This window comes from Macaca thibetana, chromosome 11, assembly GCF_024542745.1.
Source record: "Macaca thibetana thibetana isolate TM-01 chromosome 11, ASM2454274v1, whole genome shotgun sequence".
Lineage (NCBI taxonomy): Eukaryota > Metazoa > Chordata > Mammalia > Primates > Cercopithecidae > Macaca > Macaca thibetana.
In genome coordinates this window covers 81,051,952-81,070,850 of record NC_065588.1, presented here as the reverse complement: position 1 = coordinate 81,070,850, position 18,899 = coordinate 81,051,952, and the positions used below count along the sequence as shown (strand labels likewise).

The 18,899-nt window shown below is 33.4% G+C and overlaps 1 protein-coding gene across 3 annotated transcripts in view; it reads left to right on the top strand.

Annotated features, from left to right (window-relative positions):
- The window catches only part of SLC6A15 (solute carrier family 6 member 15), a 70,029-nt gene that overhangs the window by 22,772 nt on the left and 28,358 nt on the right, over positions 1 to 18,899 (top strand). For all 3 annotated transcript variants that reach the window (XM_050746642.1, XM_050746641.1, XM_050746640.1), the window contains exons 3-8: positions 3,669 to 3,826; positions 4,176 to 4,302; positions 5,690 to 5,871; positions 13,108 to 13,218; positions 16,409 to 16,650; positions 16,942 to 17,134. In XM_050746642.1, the coding sequence (XP_050602599.1) occupies positions 3,669 to 3,826; positions 4,176 to 4,302; positions 5,690 to 5,871; positions 13,108 to 13,218; positions 16,409 to 16,650; positions 16,942 to 17,134 (1,013 nt within the window). The remainder of the gene's footprint in view (positions 1 to 3,668; positions 3,827 to 4,175; positions 4,303 to 5,689; positions 5,872 to 13,107; positions 13,219 to 16,408; positions 16,651 to 16,941; positions 17,135 to 18,899) is intronic.

Here is an 18,899-nt window from a genome sequence, read left to right as displayed (position 1 = left end):
AAAATTCAGTATGGCATTGAGTCTTCTAATTGTTGGAGGAATATCTTCTGGCTAAACAACAAGAAGATAGTTCTCAGCCTCAGGCTATCAAAATCTTATTCATGAATCATTTAAGCACTTTCTGAGTAATAAAGAAAAAGTAATAGAGTCAATATAAGTTTAATTTCCAAATGATTTTATCCTTTTAAAGCACAATGTTTAAGCGAAGTAGGTGGTATAATATACAGACTTCCAGATCAGGTTTGGAAGTCAATTTGACTGTTTGAAGCCTGGTTCTTTTTCACACTACCCATGTGACGTTTCACAGGCTACCTCATTTGTTCAGGCTTAGTTTCCACCCTGTAAAATAGGGTTAATAATTGTATCTCTCTCCAAGGATTCTTGTAAGGGATAAATTAATAGCTACATGTAATATGTTTAGAAATGTGGCTGGCAAATAGTAAATGTTCAAATATATATATATTTAAAGCATAACACATTTATTTAATCGTAGTCTTACACGACATGAGAACTTTCAGAAATGAAGACCCAAAGACTCAGGGAAAACTGTTTTTATGCTTAGATTATGTGAAGAATAGGCAGCCATGTAGAAATGTACTTGGACAAAAGGGTATGATCTAATGAGAATAGACTAAAGGAAGCAAACCCAGCAAATCCTGTCTGTTCAGATTCTTCTTGGCCTCTCTGAGTAGCATTCCTTCCTCCTGGATATGAAACAGGACCTCTCTGGAATGAGGATCTTCAAGGGAAAAGGGAGAAAATGAGCTTTCTAGGTGTTGTGGCTTGCTTTGGGGAAGAGACATTCTAGTTTCTATGACCCACCTTGAGGGAAAATAAATCTTGTGTCTGTGACTTGCTTCAGGGACAAAAAAAGAGTGGGAGACAGGAGTAAAGGGAAAGGCCAGGAAGCCTTGGCTTCCGAGTTCCTTCCAATTTCCTTTAGTTCAAGGTACCCAGCATGCCAAAGTGCCATGCTTAAAAGAAAAATTATTTCAATAGCTTTTGGAGTACAAGTGGATTTTTGTTACATAAATGAATTATATAGTGGTGAATTCAGAGATTTTAATGCATCCCTCACCCAAGTAGCATACACTGTACATAATATGTAGTTTTTTAACCCTATCCCCCATCTCAGTCTTCCCCTTCTGAATCTCTAAAGTCCATTACATCATACTGTATGCCTTTGCACACTTATAGCCTAACTCCCACTTATGAATGAGAACATAAAGCTTTTGGTTTTCTACTCCTAAGTTACTTCACTTAGAATAATGGCCTCCAGCTCCATTCAAGTTAATATGAAGGGCATTAGTTTGTTCCTTTTTATGGCTAAGTAGTATTCTATATGGTGTATAATATCACCTTTTTTTATGCACTCGTTAATCGATGGACACTTAGGTTGGTTCCACATCTCTGCAATTGTGAATTGTACTGCTGTAAATATATGCATGTAAGTGTCTTTTCCTTTTTGTTTTTGGCTTTTTTTTTTGACAAGGTCTCACTCTGTCACCCAGACTAGAGTGCAATGGTACGATCTCAGCTCACTGCAACCTCTCCCCCACTCCGGACTCAAAATCAATCTTCCCACCTCAGCCTCGCAAGTAGCTGGCACTACAGGCGCATACCCCATGCCCAGCTATTTTCTTTTCTTTTGGATTTTTTTTTTTTAGTAGAGACAGGGGTCTCACCATGTTGCCCAGGCTGGTCTCGAACTCCTGAGCTCAAGCAATCTGCCAGGCTCAGCCTCCCAAAGTGCTGAGATTACAGGCATGAGCCACCATGCCCAGCCTCAAGTATCTTTTTCACATAATAACTTTTTTCCTTTGGGTAGATATCTAGGAGTGGGCTTGCTGTCTTGAATGGAGATCTACTTTTAGTTCTTTAAGAGATCTTCATACTGTTTTGCATAGAAGAATTTGAGATAGAAGAAAAGTCTAAGTATCCAACAGCACATCACACACACATAACTGGAAAAAAAAATCCCCAATGAGTTCAGTCATAATTCTTTCTCTCTCTTTTCTTACTCATTCACATGCATATAAACAACCCATTCATAATCTAAGATTTGATGCAGGTGTTAAAATTCACTTTCAGTCTTTGGGAAAAACGTTCAGGTCAACAGTTGCTGAATGTTACTCATCATTTTAGAACTAGAATTTTGTTTTCTAAGCTCATGCATCCAATTTTTACATTGATATGTAGTTTTAGAATCAACTAAGAATGAAAGACTGAAAATCAGTCATAGGAAGGTTCAGATTATGTAGCAACCACTATGTAGGGAAAATTCCTGTATATAATCATTATTACAGAGATATACAGATGCTGAGATAAATAATTTGAAAAAATCCATTATTTCACTGCTTCAGCTGAAGACAGTTATTCACTAAATATTTGTATTCCACTAAATATTCCATTAAGACAATTTGAATGCTTCAAAAATCTATTCAGTGCCATTAAACATATGATAAATATGTAGGAAATGCATAATAAAAGGCTCTTTATAGAAAATAGGAATTAGTTACCATTGATTATAAGACCTTTACATTTAACAGTATCTAGTTGGACAAAACTGCAGATTAAAAAATTGAATATAAAAAGTTTAGCTAGGAGGTTATTTAATAATAATTTGCACATGTAGCTTCTTGTAGGAATGACCTCCGCAGCCTCAGGAAGGTCCCTTGAGCTGGGTAGTTTGAGACTGCAGTGAACAGTGTTCACACCACTGTACTTCAGCCTGGATTTTGGAGACAGAGTGAGACCCTGTCTCCAAAAGAAAAGAAAGACACAAACAAATGAGTAAAGGTTTCACATTTATCTTTTTATAATTCAGTTAATAGAATCTTGTATTAACACTGTCAAACTATTTAGGTACCTTTTAAAATCACCAGTCATAGTCATACATCTTAATTTGTGATTTAACTAAAAAATACTTTTTAAAATATGGAAACTTTATTATAAGGATAATAACATATACATTTTTACAATAGACATTAAATGTTTTCGTTTCTTAATGACTCACTGCCTTTTCTGATAATTTTGGAAAACAAAAAACTCTTTGTATACTTCTTTTCTGTAGTATTTATGGGAAAAAACGACATTTGTCTCCGGTAGAAATTATTTTGCTTTTTTTTTTTTTTTTTTTTTTTAAATTTTTCAGTCTAAGCAGACGTTTCTTCTTCCATGACAATATTTTATTTGGAAATAAAAGTCAACTTTAATGCCATAAAATCTCATTCACTCTATTTTTTCTGATTTAGAATGCATTATTTCAATGAGTTTGCATAAATTTTAATAAATGAGTTCATAAACATTGTGTGAATAAGATTTCTAGGAGTTTGTGAAACCTGCCCCAGAAAAGAATGAATTTTAAATAATCAATTATTTTTATGGAAAATGAAACTGTTTTACTCTTTAAATAAATTTAAACTAAAGCTATTCATTAATATTCTTAATTTTATCCTAGTTATTTTATTATCAGAAACCTTTTGTAGAAATCAAATTCAAGTTTCAGAATCTAGAAAGTGCAAAGTAATGAAATTGTGTTTTCTTCAGAGTTCTCCATAATGACACTATATAGTAATTCAAATATCTTTAATGGGATAAAGTGAATTAGTGTGTTTTCTACTGTGAGTATTAAAAATATAATCTATGTTTTGTTCTTGTTTCTTTAGGTGCATATCTTTTACCATATTTAATACTACTTATGGTAATAGGCATTCCCCTTTTTTTCCTGGAACTCTCTGTGGGTCAAAGAATTCGGCGAGGCAGCATTGGTGTATGGAATTACATAAGCCCTAAACTGGGCGGGATTGGATTTGCAAGTTGTGTCGTAAGTTTCCTGGTGTTGATGTATGCTATAATCTTTATAGGGTTTGAAATGATATAATTCATTTTTAAATGAAACTTTGGAGTGTGTGTTAATAAACAACTCTTTTACCATGTTTTAGAAAACATTACTGGCATATGGACTAACTATAAATATTGCTATAGCTCGGTGGTGTCAATGCCTGTTCTAAGTCCTGAGAAAGACATTAACTTTTTAGAAAAGATAATGTGTTCCAAATAAATAATAAAATGAAGAGGATTTTTAAATGTTAAGTAACATTTTATGCATTTGATTTCATTGTTTTAATGGAAGAGGCATGAGAGGTTTAATGGAATGTCATTTTATTTTGCAGGTGTGCTATTTTGTGGCTCTCTACTACAACGTCATCATTGGCTGGAGTTTGTTTTATTTTTCTCAGTCTTTTCAGCAACCCCTGCCTTGGGATCAGTGTCCTTTGGTGAAAAATGCTTCACACACTTGTAAGATATGTATAATATAGTGTTTTGGTATTTAAGCATTATAAGAGTGGCAAAGGTACAAGCTTTCGAGATATTTTCTTTTTAAAAATAATGTAGAAACATCATTCAAAATTATCATTATAACAGACTTTGCTCACATTCAGGATTGACATACTCTTAGAGATAGACTTTTGGGACCATCTAGTTTTTCTAGCTCTTTCCTAGTTATTTTACTATGCCCTATGATATTAGGGTAAAGTATTATAAGCCTTCACTTATTAACTTTGATAATCTTTATTTTGTAGGCCCTGATTGATGCCTTACATTTTCATTAAAACTAACACAAAGGGGACAGAAATACGAATTTGAATGAAAATAGTTGCCTTTATATCTTTGGTTCTGTTGTTTCATACTTTTCCCATCATTTTTTAAATCCCATAATATAATATAAATATTATAAAGAACAGTCACCTATAGTAGTGATGTCTAGTAAACATAGATTCTAATGCACAAGTATAGTTTATATTTTTCAAGTAAACATGTTGAAAGAAAGTAAAAAGAAATAGATGAAATATTTTACTTAATCTAATATATAAAAATATTATTTCAATATATAATTACTCTAAGCATTATTAATATAATAATTCACAATAATTTCCAATACTGAATCTGAAATCTAGTTCAAATTTCACATTTGTAACACATGTCACTTTAGATTGGCCTCATTTCAAAAGCAAAACTTGGCCAGCAGCTAGCATATTTGACAGTGCTTACCCAGGGAGGCAATCCCATAATTCCAGGGGTAGTAGGGGTGATAAGCCTGATTTGTTTAAATTACTTTGATAAGGGTTTGGGTGCAGTGGCTCACGCCTGTAATCCCAGCACTTTGGGAGGCCGAGGCAGGTGGAGCCCCTGAGGTCAGGAGTTTGAGAACAATCTGGCCAATGTGGTGAAACCACATCTTTACTAAAAATACAAAAATTAGCTGGCTTTGGTGGTGGGTGTCTGTAATCCCAACTACTTGGGAGGCTGAGGCAGGATATTCACTTGAACCTGGGAGGCAGAGGTTGTGGTGGGTGGAGATCGCGCCATTGCACTCCAGCCTGGGCAATGGAGCAAAACTCGGTCTCAGAAATAAAAATAAAATAAAATATAAATAAATAAAAATCACTTTGATAAGAAGTTCACATATTCTGACTGCAGAACTACGTAAGAAATATCTAACAGGATACATTTCTGTTGGTTGCACAGTTGAGATTTTATTGTTCATTGTGAATGTACATGCTGCTATACAATGGTAGTACTTTTCTAGGAAGCATTAAGAATTCACTTACAGGTTTATTGGACAAAAAATTTTCTCATTTTCTTTATATTCTGAAATAATTGTGTGTTACTTTTCTTTCTACAGTTGTAGAACCAGAATGTGAACAAAGTTCTGCCACTACCTATTACTGGTACAGGGAAGCACTGAATATTTCAAGTTCCATTTCTGAAAGTGGGGGCTTAAACTGGAAGATGACCATCTGCTTGTTGGCTGCCTGGGTCATGGTTTGCTTGGCTATGATCAAAGGCATTCAGTCTTCTGGAAAAGTTAGTATGTTAGAGCCCTTCTCTTTTCTGCTAATCACCATTTCTGGATTCATCCCTCTCTCAAATTCTGTTAAAATTTTCTGTGGGCAAATCACACATAACGCTTCATTCTAGGTAGTTAAAGATTAGTGAAAAGTGGCACTTTAAAAGTGTGCTTAAATTTTTAAAAAGACAAATAAAAACATAAGTGTTTTATAATGAAATCTAAGGTTAATTATAATCTTTCCTTATTTCAACAAGATCTTTAAAATGTTTGTTAATACTTAAAAGTCCTTTCTTCTTGCCATTTATTCAATTAACCCTAATGTTTCAGCTCTCTAATTACCAATTAAATTATGGAAGTTGGGAAAGTAGTAAAATGAGTAATTCATTCATTTTGTTTGTTTGATATCATTTGTTTCACTCTGCTGTAGGCGTTCTAAGGAATAGTTGCATAAGACATTTTGAAATAAAGTCATGTGGAGTGTTTCTTAAAGCTCTGAACATCATTAAGTAGTTAATAATAATTCCAACAAGGAATTCAGAGTAGTGTAAAAGACTAAATATCATTCCTTCTAAGGCAAATTGAAAATTAGAATGGTTGTGGTTTAAAAAGACATTAAGTGAATTCTAGGTAGCTTGTTTGTTGTTATTTTTAAAGGATGCACTAGGAAAGTAATTGCTATTCACTATTTTGCTTTCATATTACGTTTTTTTTTTTTCATTATTACAGCCATTATTCTAAAGCTCTCTATATCTCTTGGCTGGATCATAGCAAGAATTTACTGTTGACTCTTCTCTCTGCCGTTTAACAGTACAGCTGTGCCATTTTCCTTTTCAAAGTATAACTCTGATTTCAGGCTAACTTATTACCACTCATCATCACATACTAGCAGGAATGGCAATAGTATTAGTAGTAGTAGCAGTAATAGTAGAAGTAGTCATAATAATAATAATAATAATAGATGATAAAGATGTTTCTGACAATAATTATGGTAAGAACAATCATTGAAGCCAATATTTATTACAAATTTATTTTGCTTTGGGTACTGTGATAACTACTTTTTATGCTTTATCCCATTTAATTATAAAAACAACTCTTGAGAAGTAATTTTGATTTTCAGAACAATTTTACAGATTTAAAATAAACAGACTTGAGAAATTAGGTTGACTTATCCAAAGTTTCATGGCTACTAAGTTCTAGTATTTGGAGTCAAATGCAAGTCTGTCTAAATCTAGAGCCCGTGTTCTTTAACACAACACTATAATGTCTCACCCTGTCCTAGTCCCAACAATTAGTGAATTCTTTCAGGGCAGAAGTCTGTCTGATTCATCTTTGCTTCCTGTTACTTTATATTTAATTAAAATTTTTAGTGACTTTTTAACTTGTAAATTGTAGCTGATTTTACATTTACCTTCCTGCAGGAAACTCTGTATCATTTTGTCATTTGAATTTGTGAATATACTTGATAACACATCTAAATATCTTTAAGTCTTTGGCAAATGTTATTGTATTGTATGACTAAATAACTTCAAATTGTTCAATTGTGTGTCTTCCACTACGTCAGAACCACATTCCACTCACATTATAAATGAAGGAATAGATTCTTAAATAAGACCTAAACATATTGATATGATTCCTAACATAATATCATTTGGTAGAAAGAAAACCAACTGTGGTCATCCAGAGAAGCTCGAAAACTCTTGTACTCAAGTTCTGTTACTACCACGTTTTGTTTCTGTTTCTTCTTAGTCTGTGTCTTAGCATCACTTAAAGAACTATGCATCCTTTTCTTATCACAGAATCTTGGGCTTGTTTTTCTCATGTCACATAGTATAAATTTATATAGAAAATGTAATACAGTTTATTTAGTGCATACACTCATTATTTTAATGAGAATGCTTCAGGAAAAGACTAGTATTTGGGCAATATTTGAAGAAAGAATTTAACAGGCACTGATGGGGAGAAAGCAAGCTGTAGGTAATATGAGCAAAGATGTGGAAGCCAAAATAGTCACAATTCCTCAATCTGAAACAATGAGTTAAGTATAATAAGAATGACTTCATGAGGAATTAAATGTTAAGCTTTGTGTTTACCTACTAAACAGAAAATGCCCCCAAATAAACAGCATCACAAGTACTGAAGAGAGAAATATTGTTTAAGGCTAGGACATGGAAAAACAACTTAGAGGATTTAGCAGCTAAAAGAAGAATGAGTCAGCTGGTGATGTGCTTGGTCAAACCACATAGTCATACATGCATATACATATACCGCAAAATGCTAAGTGGAAACTGCATGAATTAAAAGAGGGGTATGATAGGGACATTGTCCTTTGGGCTAGGTAGGCACATATCAGTTGGACCACATCTGCAATACTGGATTTTACTGAAATCTTGTATTTTCCTTTTTATTATGAGAACTTTCAGCTCTGTGATCAAAGTCTTCAAATAGTTAAACAAAAGAAGAATAGGGCTGCTTTGTGTGACCATAGAAAGCAAAACTATGATCAAATATTGGCTATTATGGAGGAGGTTGTGATGGTGGTAAGCCTTCAAAGAAAGAAAGACCTTTCAAGAATCAAACTTGACAATAATGAAATCAGTTGCCTCAATGGTAGAGAGCTCAGCATCACTGGAGGTGGTCACACAGAAGTGGCATGTGCCCTAGTTATAGCATCTAATAAAGGGATGCCTGTTTCAAATATGGAGGATAGAAATGAGCAGCTCCAAGCTTTCTTCGAACTCTAAGGTAGTATTTTCTACTCCGACTACTTTTCTATTGTTACTATTACTATGCTAAATACTGTGCATACATTAGCTTGTTTATTCTTTCTGTCAGCTAGATAATTTACATGTTTTATCCCCATTTTACTGCAAAGTTGACAAGCTCAGGAAAAATAAATATTTGGCCAGAATTAAGCAACCAATACATGATAGACAGGGCTAAAACTAGACTATAAAATTTTCAAAAAGAATGATACATTCTGAAGGTATATTTATAATAAACATTTTCATATGTAAAACAATGGTTTATGTTTTCGATTTTTTAAACAGTTTAGTAAAATGAAAATGTTTTATACATGTTTTATACAATCTTTTGAATGATAAAATAGTCTCTCTTACTAACATACTTGCTTCTACAGGCATAACAGTTGTCAAGGCCCAGGGGGGTCTTAAAAATCAGTCAAAGGAACATGTTTCATTGTATCATTTCCCAGTTTTAAACATGTATACTTCTTGGCCAATGAGTAAGAATGATTCACCCATTCATTATTATTTTGAGAAAATATTTATTAAGCATTTACTATGTTCTAGACACTGATCTAGTTTGGGAAATACAGCTAACAAGGTAAACAATGTGCCTGTCCTCATGGAGTTTCCATTATAGTGGCAGAGGCAGCAAACAATAAACACATTTATAAAATAACTTCAAGTTACAAAACATAAAGCATGGAAACAAGAAAGTGGTTGGTATACATATAGTCAGTAGGTTGAATTTAACTCATTTTAATAATAATATGCAACTGGCTATTTTGGTCTAATAAGATTAGAGCCATATGACCGGATGCAAATAATTTGTGTTTTAAAATGACACAGATATTTATGTAACCTTCTGACTCCTAAGACATATCTTTTTAAATCATGGAATTTAATAATGAAATATTTTGTCCTCTTACCTGCTCACAGAGGAATACAATTGATGGGTTGCCTTCTTAATATCACTTAAATGTTTGAAATACTGACTTATTTTTCTCCATTTTGTGGGCTTGAAATGTTCTTGTAACTTACTAGGAAACTGTGTTAGAGTTTTATTGAATACAGATCAGTGTTCTTAAGAATTTAAATGTTTGTTGAATTAATAAATGAAAATCGAAATATCTGGACATATAATTAGAATATAATTTTCAAAATACTGCAGAATAAAGATAAGCTTGCAATTTTAGGAATTACGTGCAGGAAGAAAAACTCAAAATTCCTGTAAATCCTATCTCAATGAACAATGTATTTGAATATCTGCTGTTTGTCAGGCACTGATGGATATGCCTATGAGGCCACAGTCTGTCCTCATGGAACCCATAATCAATGAGTGAATTGTGTACAAGAAGAAAAACTTAAATTCCTGTAAGTCTTATCTTAATGTGCAATATATTTTAGTATTATATTATTGAACAACAATAGCACAACATATTGTAATGATGATTAGAACATACTAAGTAGAGTAACAGAAGCACATAGAAAGTGTGTAATAGTGGCCAGGCGGTGGCTCACGCCTGTAATCCCAGCACTTTTGGAGGTCGAGGCAGGTGGCTTGCCTGAGCTCATGAGTTTGAGATTAGCCTGGGCAAAACAGTGAAACTCCGTCTCTACTAAAATACAAAAAAATTAGCCGGGCATGGTGGCAGGTGCCTGTAATCCCAGCTACTCGGGAGGCTGAGGCAAAAGAATCACTTGAACCTGGGAAGCAGTGGTTGCAGTGAGCTGAGACTGCACCACGGCACTCCACCTTCAGCGACAGAGTGAGACTCGGTCTCCAAAAAAAAAAAAAAGAAAGAAAGAAAAAAGAAAGTGTGTGATGGTGTAGAGTCAGCAATTGTAATTAAACTGGATTAGGAAGAAGGCTTCACAGAGGATGTAAATTTTGGAGCAGGGTTTGATGGTTGAAGAGAAGTTCACCAGCAAGTTCACAGAGAACTGTGTGTAGGCACAGATAACAGCATGTGCAAAGCTCAACGACTGCTGAGTATTTCTGTGTGACTTTTACATACAACTTGTGCAGCTCGTGGAAGATGAAGGATGATATGCAAATTGGTTGATGATATTGAAGGATCTGTGAACTCTTGTAAAATGATGGGCTGTTACCTAGCAAACAGTGTGGAACATTTGAGGATTTTAAATAGTTCAGTGACAGCACCAGATTTTTAGAAAGATCACTCTGGCAAGTGTGAAAGATGGATTTCTGGGATGCAGAGGAAAGCTAACAGAATCTGGAGGCAAGATGAGCAGGAAACTGTTTTCATACTGAAAGGTATTGTGCTATTGAGAGGGGAAGCAAAGGGACAGATGTGAGATTTCTGTGGTAGAATTAGCTGGGTGTGGTGATCAGTTGGTTTACGGGATTTGAGGAAGAGGGACATACTAAGGATAGATTAGAATATTTTAGCCTGGAATAATATGAGTACAGGAAGAATCTTTTCTTAGTACCTAATTAGAAATTATATTAAAAATATAAAGATAAAATATAAAATTAAAAAGGTATATTTTATTGGATAAAATCATAATCTAACTAGACTTTATAATGTATAATCTTCATTACACTTATATAAAAGTAGAATTAATAAAGCAGTACATTTGAGTTTCGTTTTAAAAGGTAAAAACAAGCTATTGTTCAAAAGTAAATCCATACTTCTGGCTAGCCTCAACATTTGTGAAGAAGAATCATAAAGGTGATAACTTTAATTCAAGTGAGATCAAGGCAACTGCCAAATTTAATGAATGCCAGAAGTAGGCAGGGAGAATGAAAAAAATCCATCTGAAAGCATTCTGATTTTTTAAAAAAATCAAAAAATTTGAGTGAAGGATTAATCAAAGGATTAAACCAATTTGAAATTATTAAAAAATTATGTTCATTACAACTAATTAAGTTAAAATATAATTTAGTTTTAAAATATTGAGTTCTAAAGTATGCTGACATTTTATCCATATTTTTTCCTTAGAGTGTGCCACGTGTTTAAATATGATTCTTAAGTGGGTAAAAGAGAGAGAGAAAGTGCCCCTTATTGTGTTGCCTTATGTTTATGTTGTTTGTAGTTATTACTGAATTCAGTATCTCTTACCTGCCCGGAGGCATCATTTGCTATGACACTTTTTCCTCCATTGTTCCCATTCTCCTTCCATTCCTTCCTTCCACAGATACATATTCTAGAGTTACTATGTCAGCAACTGTGTTAGGTGTGTGGGATTTGGCAGTAAACAGAAAAGATCTTTACCCTCACTAGCTTTTAGCCTGGTAGAAGATACAAAAAATAAACACAGAAACACATAAATAAAATGCCAAAAGTGCTAAGTACTCTAAAGAACAACAACAAACCCAGGTAATATCACTGAGGGTTGGCAGGGACAGATGGGAGAAGAGAGGATGGAAAGAGGCGTCCCCTTATTTTGGGTGGTCAGGGAAGACCTCAGGGAGAAGACGAAGATGAGACTAAAATAGTAAGGAGGAGCAAGTCATCTGCAAATAAGGAAGAGGTGCTTCTGAAGGAAGGTGCAGCCCTGCACCCTAAGGCTGGCTGAGCTTGGTAGACTCACAGGATAGCAAGGGCCCGCGTGGCCAGAGCTCCATGGGAAGAGTGGTGGGCAGGCAGGCAGGCACTGTGGCGTAAGGCTTTGCAGGCCAGAGGGTGGAATCAGCACTTCACTCCAATGGCATTAGAAATTCCTGGAGTGTTTTAAGCAGGGAAAGACATAAACCAAGGGGCAGCCAGCAATTCAGATAGGAGAATATTATGAATGGTCCAGAACCACTTCTAGATGTTTGGCTTTACCTGTGGGATGGAGGGTGGGGCCATTTTCTGAAATAGAGATGGGTGGGAACAGCTTTGAGGGAAATTCAGAAGTTTCCTTCTGGATCTGAAACATTTTAGAGACCTACTAGGCCTCCAGAGGATGATGTCAAGGAGGCAGTGACTGTCTGAGTAGCACACTTCCTTTTCTATTATAAATATCTGGTGAACTGTTTAATGGTGAAAATTGCTGAAGCGGAAAGTAAAATCTTTACACGTTTGATTGTTTGGGTTCTGGAAGATGCAGCATAGGAACAATGCTGCATTGAAAGCTTTACAGAATCACAATGAAAATTTGGTTAAAAGAAAAAGACATAGGACTTTATTTTGCTACTTAGAACAACAACAAAAAAGTAGGAATTCATTAGGTAGTTAGTGCCTGTTCATTTCTGTCTGAAATATTTCTTGTTTTATGGACTATAAGGAATCAACACTGTTGAAGCCACACCATAGCTTATGGATTTTTTCAAAGGAGATAGAATCTTTCAAATTTAAATTACATCTCAGATAGAATCTTAAGGCCAAATCACAACTCATAAACCATTCTTTAAAAATGGTTTTAGAAGTTATTAATAGTTTTATTAACCCTGTCATGAAACAGTGACTGTCAAAGCACAGAAACTAACATATAAAATCTTAACTATAAAAATATAATTGTCATTGCATCTCACTTATTTTTGTTTTTCTTTCTTTGCAGATCGTATATTTTAGTTCTCTGTTTCCATATGTGGTACTTATATGCTTCCTCATCAGAGCATTCCTTTTAAATGGTTCAATTGACGGAATTCGCCACATGTTTACCCCTAAGGTATGTACCGTATTTCTATTTAAGGCTTATGATCATGAAAGCTTTATGTTTATTGGTAAAATGTTCTAAGTTATGTTTAAGGAATAATTGTTCTAATATATGTACATTAAACTTTTAAAATATAATTTTTAACCAGTCTAGAAAAACCAGCATTTTTTTATGTATAATTATAGACATTTATCTCCATTTTCTAGATCCCATTTTGATTTTAGAGTGAGGCTACCACTATTTCAACTTCAAAAATTCCTCTTTTATAATAAATTTGTTTCTAATTTTTATACTGATTTAACTGCAATTTTTCAGTCTTCATTTACTCTTTCCTCTTTCTTCTAGTGCTTTTTAATCTTTTTGTGTTATGGACCCATTTCAAAAAGTGACGAGGATTTTCTTACCAAAAAAAAGTAGTGAACATATTAATTTGCTTAGTGTATCCGGAGGTTGACCGATCATCTAGAATCCATGGACCCTAAAATAAGATTAAGAACCCTAAAATACTCTCTCAGAGAAAATTAGTGTTTTCTTTTCTTAGTGACTTTTTTTGAGGTTTTGTAGTTTTGTATCTTCTGGAAGAATATAGTGATCAGCTTGTGAAATTCTGTAACTTCTATAGATGCATATATATTTTAGGAAAATTCTCATTAGACGCCATCAAGGGCTCAGAACTTATAATCCATCATGCAACTTAGTAGAGCCAAACTCAACACTAGGCACATTTAACCTAGTTAATCATAACTGTGGACTTAATCATAACTTCTTATATTGATTGAACAGGAAACAAATAAGTTTTTGATAGTATATATGTGTGTGTGTGTGTGTGTGTATATATGTATATATATAAAAAATTCACTGAAATGAAGGTGATCCCCATTATTAGTTTGCTAATGCTATCATAGGCAGACATAAAGATGAAACTGTCTAAAGATATGATTTCAAAATTAGTTTAGGAATTAAAAGTTATCTGAAGGATGAATGTGCAGGCAGCATTGTGCTGTGAGATTTGGGCAGAAGGGATTAGCTTCTCTGGAATTCTTTGTCACTCCTGGCAGCTGCCTTGATACTGCGTAAAAGAAGCTGTGTTCTTTGTGCGTCTGGTTCTGAGTTGGTATTCATTCTGTAGTAGCAAAAATGCTGACACTGGTGTCTGGTTTTCCCAGCTACTTCAAATGTCCTGTTTAACATTTAGAGTTCTTGGAACTTCTCTGTGAACAACTAGTTAAGATTTATGAGTTTCAGCCACACTATAATTTAAATCTGCTACAAATGGGCCATACTTAATGACCAAAAATACTTATATGTATAATATTGAAGAAAATGTTTTCTGAGTTCAAGACAACCAAAGTTCTGTGTGAATTTCTAGAATATATTCTCTTTCTAAACTGACAATTGCTTCTGACAAAATTCTAAACATTTGATTTAACTAGATATTTTAGAATTTAAATGCTTATACATAATAATTATATATAGTCCCAGTACTGAAAACTGCAGCATGAATTAACATTTTTTACCTAGACTGGGGATCACTATTAAAATGTTAATTTTCCTTCAGCTAACTTTTCATTGAGTGTTGATAAGACTCTATTACATTTCTGTAGGATGTGATACTCAATATGAGAAGTAGTTGTAATTTTTTAAAAAAATTACATTGTTTGTGTAGGGGAGAAAGTATGTAAGCACATCCAATACTCCTGAAACAGTGAGTGGAGGTTTAGGTCAGAGATTGGAAGGGATGCTGGCAAGGTCTTTAGTAAATAGGTCTTTTCTGCCATCTAGTGGGCAAAATAGAGATAGACAATTGAGTGTATTTTAATAGAATATGATGTAGCAATGGCCAGTAAACAATATGCATATGTTAATTGCTCATAAATGATGAAGATAATCATGATTATGTTTAATAAGCATATTTCATAGATTTTAATAACCAAAATTAGTTGAAACAATACATCCTATTGTTTGAGAGAATATGGATTTTGGAATCTACCTGTGTTCTTATTTCATCTCTACCTCAGAGCTGCTGTGTAACCTTAGGCAAGTTACATAACCTTCCTAAGACTCAGGTAAAAGTAGCAACAACTTCATGGGTTGTTGTGAATACTAAAAGAATTAAGACACATAAAATGCTTTTCAGTGTGTTTGCCACTATAGCTCGTCTATGTTATCGGTTACTGAGCATTTTTAGAGTGTGGTAGGCACTGTGGTAAGTGGTACCCTTCTTATTATTCTGATCTTTCTGTTGAAGAAGCTGAAACTCAGAGAGGACACGTCATTTGCCATTGGTTGCACTATTGTAAAATTACTAAATGGCAGAATCAGAATCTGAAACTCTCTGTAGAACTCATGTTCTTAGCCATGTTTGACATTGCTCTCAATAAAGGCAATTTGATTGTAATGGTAAAAAGAGATAAAATGCCAATTTAAACACTATTATTACTGAAATCAAACTGAACTGTTTTGATGTATTGAGGTCTGTGCCACACATGGCTGATCTGAATTGTTTCATTTAAGTTTTGATTATATACAGTGATAATTATCTAAGACATAAAGCACAACCGCATGAAATATCTGTTCAATATTTAATATCTGTTCAGTGTCAGAACTTTAGATCTGAAAGAGTATCTTATAGACAATATAGATGAATTTACTCTATTTTCAAAGAAAAATCTTTTAGTAGACTTTTAAATGAATGAAGAATACATATGTGAATATGCAAAGTACAAATAGTTCAACTCTAACAAGTTTATAATCGTTTTCTGCTTCAACCATTAGATTAACAGCAGAAAACACAAAACATGGAGTGTTAGTGAAGCAACTCTTAACTTTTATTGGTAATTGACCTGTTTTGCTATGGAAAGAAAAAAGACATAATGGGAAATTACTGAAGATAACTAATTTTTCTTCATATTCTCATTTCATATTCCCTTTCATATCCTTAAAATATTTAAAAACCACCATGTAAGTGGAAAATCCCCATGTACTTAAAATCTCCATGTAAAGGATTAATAAACTAGCTTACTCATAATTGTTTCCTAAAAATAGATGTTTATTTATGCTTAAGAATATATTATTTCCCGATTTAAATAACCTTTGGCTGCATAAATATCATTGTAATATATTGAAACAGTAAATTCTATAAAAATTAATTATTCTGAAATATTATTTTGTAGCTTATTCTATTATGTTTATTTTTAAACAGCTTGAAATAATGCTGGAGCCCAAGGTCTGGAGAGAAGCTGCTACTCAAGTATTCTTTGCCTTAGGTCTGGGATTTGGTGGTGTCATTGCCTTTTCAAGCTACAACAAGAGAGACAACAACTGCCACTTTGATGCTGTCCTGGTGTCCTTCATCAATTTTTTCACTTCTGTCCTGGCAACATTGGTGGTGTTTGCAGTTCTGGGCTTCAAAGCAAATGTCATAAATGAGAAATGCATTATACAGTATGAATATTAATTTCCATTTGCCTTTTTTCTTAGTTTTTATTTTGTTATTTATAATTTTACTGATACATGATAGCTATACATATTTATGAGATACATGTGATAGTTGGACACAAACATACAATGTATAATGGTCAAATTTGGGTAATTGGGATAGTCATCACCTCAAACATTAATCATGTCTTTGTGTGGGAACATTGCTCATTCATTAGCTTATAATGGCATAGTCGTTTACAAACTATACACCAAAGAACTCTTATGTGCTCATTTGTATGTTGTTTTATTTTTCAGAAATTCAGAGATGATCATGAAATTTTTGAAAATGGGAAACATTAGTCAGGATATTATTCCCCATCATATCAACCTTTCAGCAGTTACTGCAGAAGATTATCATTTAGTTTATGACATCATTCAAAAAGTGAAAGAAGAAGAGTTTCCTGCTCTTCATCTCAATTCCTGCCAAATTGAAGAAGAGCTAAATAAAGTTAGTAAGCCATGTTTGAGCAATAAAATAATTATCATTCAGTTGAAATATGCATTATCCAGCAGACTCCCTTCAGGGAAAGGGTCTTCAAATGCCCGAGGAAGCTCTTAAAATGCCCAGAGAAGCTCCTGGGCATTGTAAGGCTTTCACAATTTACATTCTTAATTTTAGAGAATATGTTTTCTTAAATGGTAAAGATTTGCTTTATTTTAAAAAGTTATTTCATTGATTGAGCCACAATAATTTAAAATATGAATATAAAGTGATTTTCATCATAGAATGATGATCAGTCTGAAATCTTTCTTGCTATAATATTCAATATAGAATTAGAATTATGGCTCTCATTTACATATACATCATATGATTGCTTTGATGCATGAATAATATTTAAAATAGAAATTTTAGTTGTTGCGTTCCACAAGTCATGATCAAGGTTTTGTTTTTTTTGTTTGTTTGTTTGTTTGTTTGGTTTTTGTTTTTTTAGCTGGAGTCTCACTCTGTCGCCCAGGCTGGAGTGCAGTGGTGCGATCTAGGCTCACTGTATCCTCTGCCTCCCAGGTTCAAGCAGTTCTCCTGGTCAGCCTCCCGGGTAGCTGGGATTACATGCATATACCACCACATCCAACTAATTTTTGTAATTTTAATAGAGATGGAAGAAGGGGGTTCATCATGTTGGCCAGGCTGGTCTCAAATTCTTGACCTCATGATCTGCCTGCCTTTGCCTCCCAAAGTGCTGGGATTACAGTTCTGAGCCACTGTGCCCGACTGATCAAGTTCTTTTTCTTAGCTATGTTGTATTAAGTAAGAAAAAGGTCAGCGTTAATAAATGTGCTTGTATTGGCTGCCACTGTCTCCTGTATGTCAAAAAGGGAAATATAATGGGAAATTAGTCACTATTTGCTTTAAGATAGTTAAATGTACTTGAGACTAACGTAAAGAATCATGTGTGGATATTATTCATTAAAAACGTAAAGCCATCATTAATAGAAAAACCTTGAATTTCTCAAGGAAATATTTAATTAATTACTAATATACTATTCAAAGTTTTGTTTTTTTAATTCTCATCTATCTTTATGAGGCGACACAATCAACTTGAAGTTTGGTTATAGGTACAGTTAGACGAAGTAAGTTGTTATTTTACAACTCAATATTTGTGATATTTGTAAAAATAAGCTAACATTAATATTGGCAAGTAAGTCAATTTCTTTCTGCCCAATTGGAGTATCTGTCTTTTAATTCATTTTGTTATTAGTTTTGTCTGGAAATTCATTGTGTCTCCTGAATTATGAAAACCAGCCCAACTTTTTTTTTTTTTTTTAATCAGGGAGGTAGGAATATCAGAAGTAAAAAATGTAAAGATACAGATTTTTTAAATTAAAAATTGGCTTTTTATGATCTACTTATTCTGTTCACATCCTTTTATTTTGCATTTGCAGTTTTCTCTTAAAACAAGTTTATTATTCATAGTATATATATATATTTTATAACAATTGATTGAGCCACTTTGAGGTAAGGTAAAACCAAATTTTTAAAATCTTTATGTATATGAGCCAGAAATAGTTTATATATATATATACATATATATATGTATTTATATGTCTATGATAATATGTCACTATTCATATTCATAAGCTTTAAAAAAAAACCAAACATATTATGTATTCTTTAATATAATTTTTCATTCTAGGAGTCTTGTGAAATAGTATATACAACACAGTCGTGTACTCTGCTTAGTAATTATACACAAAATTTCATTATTTGGATC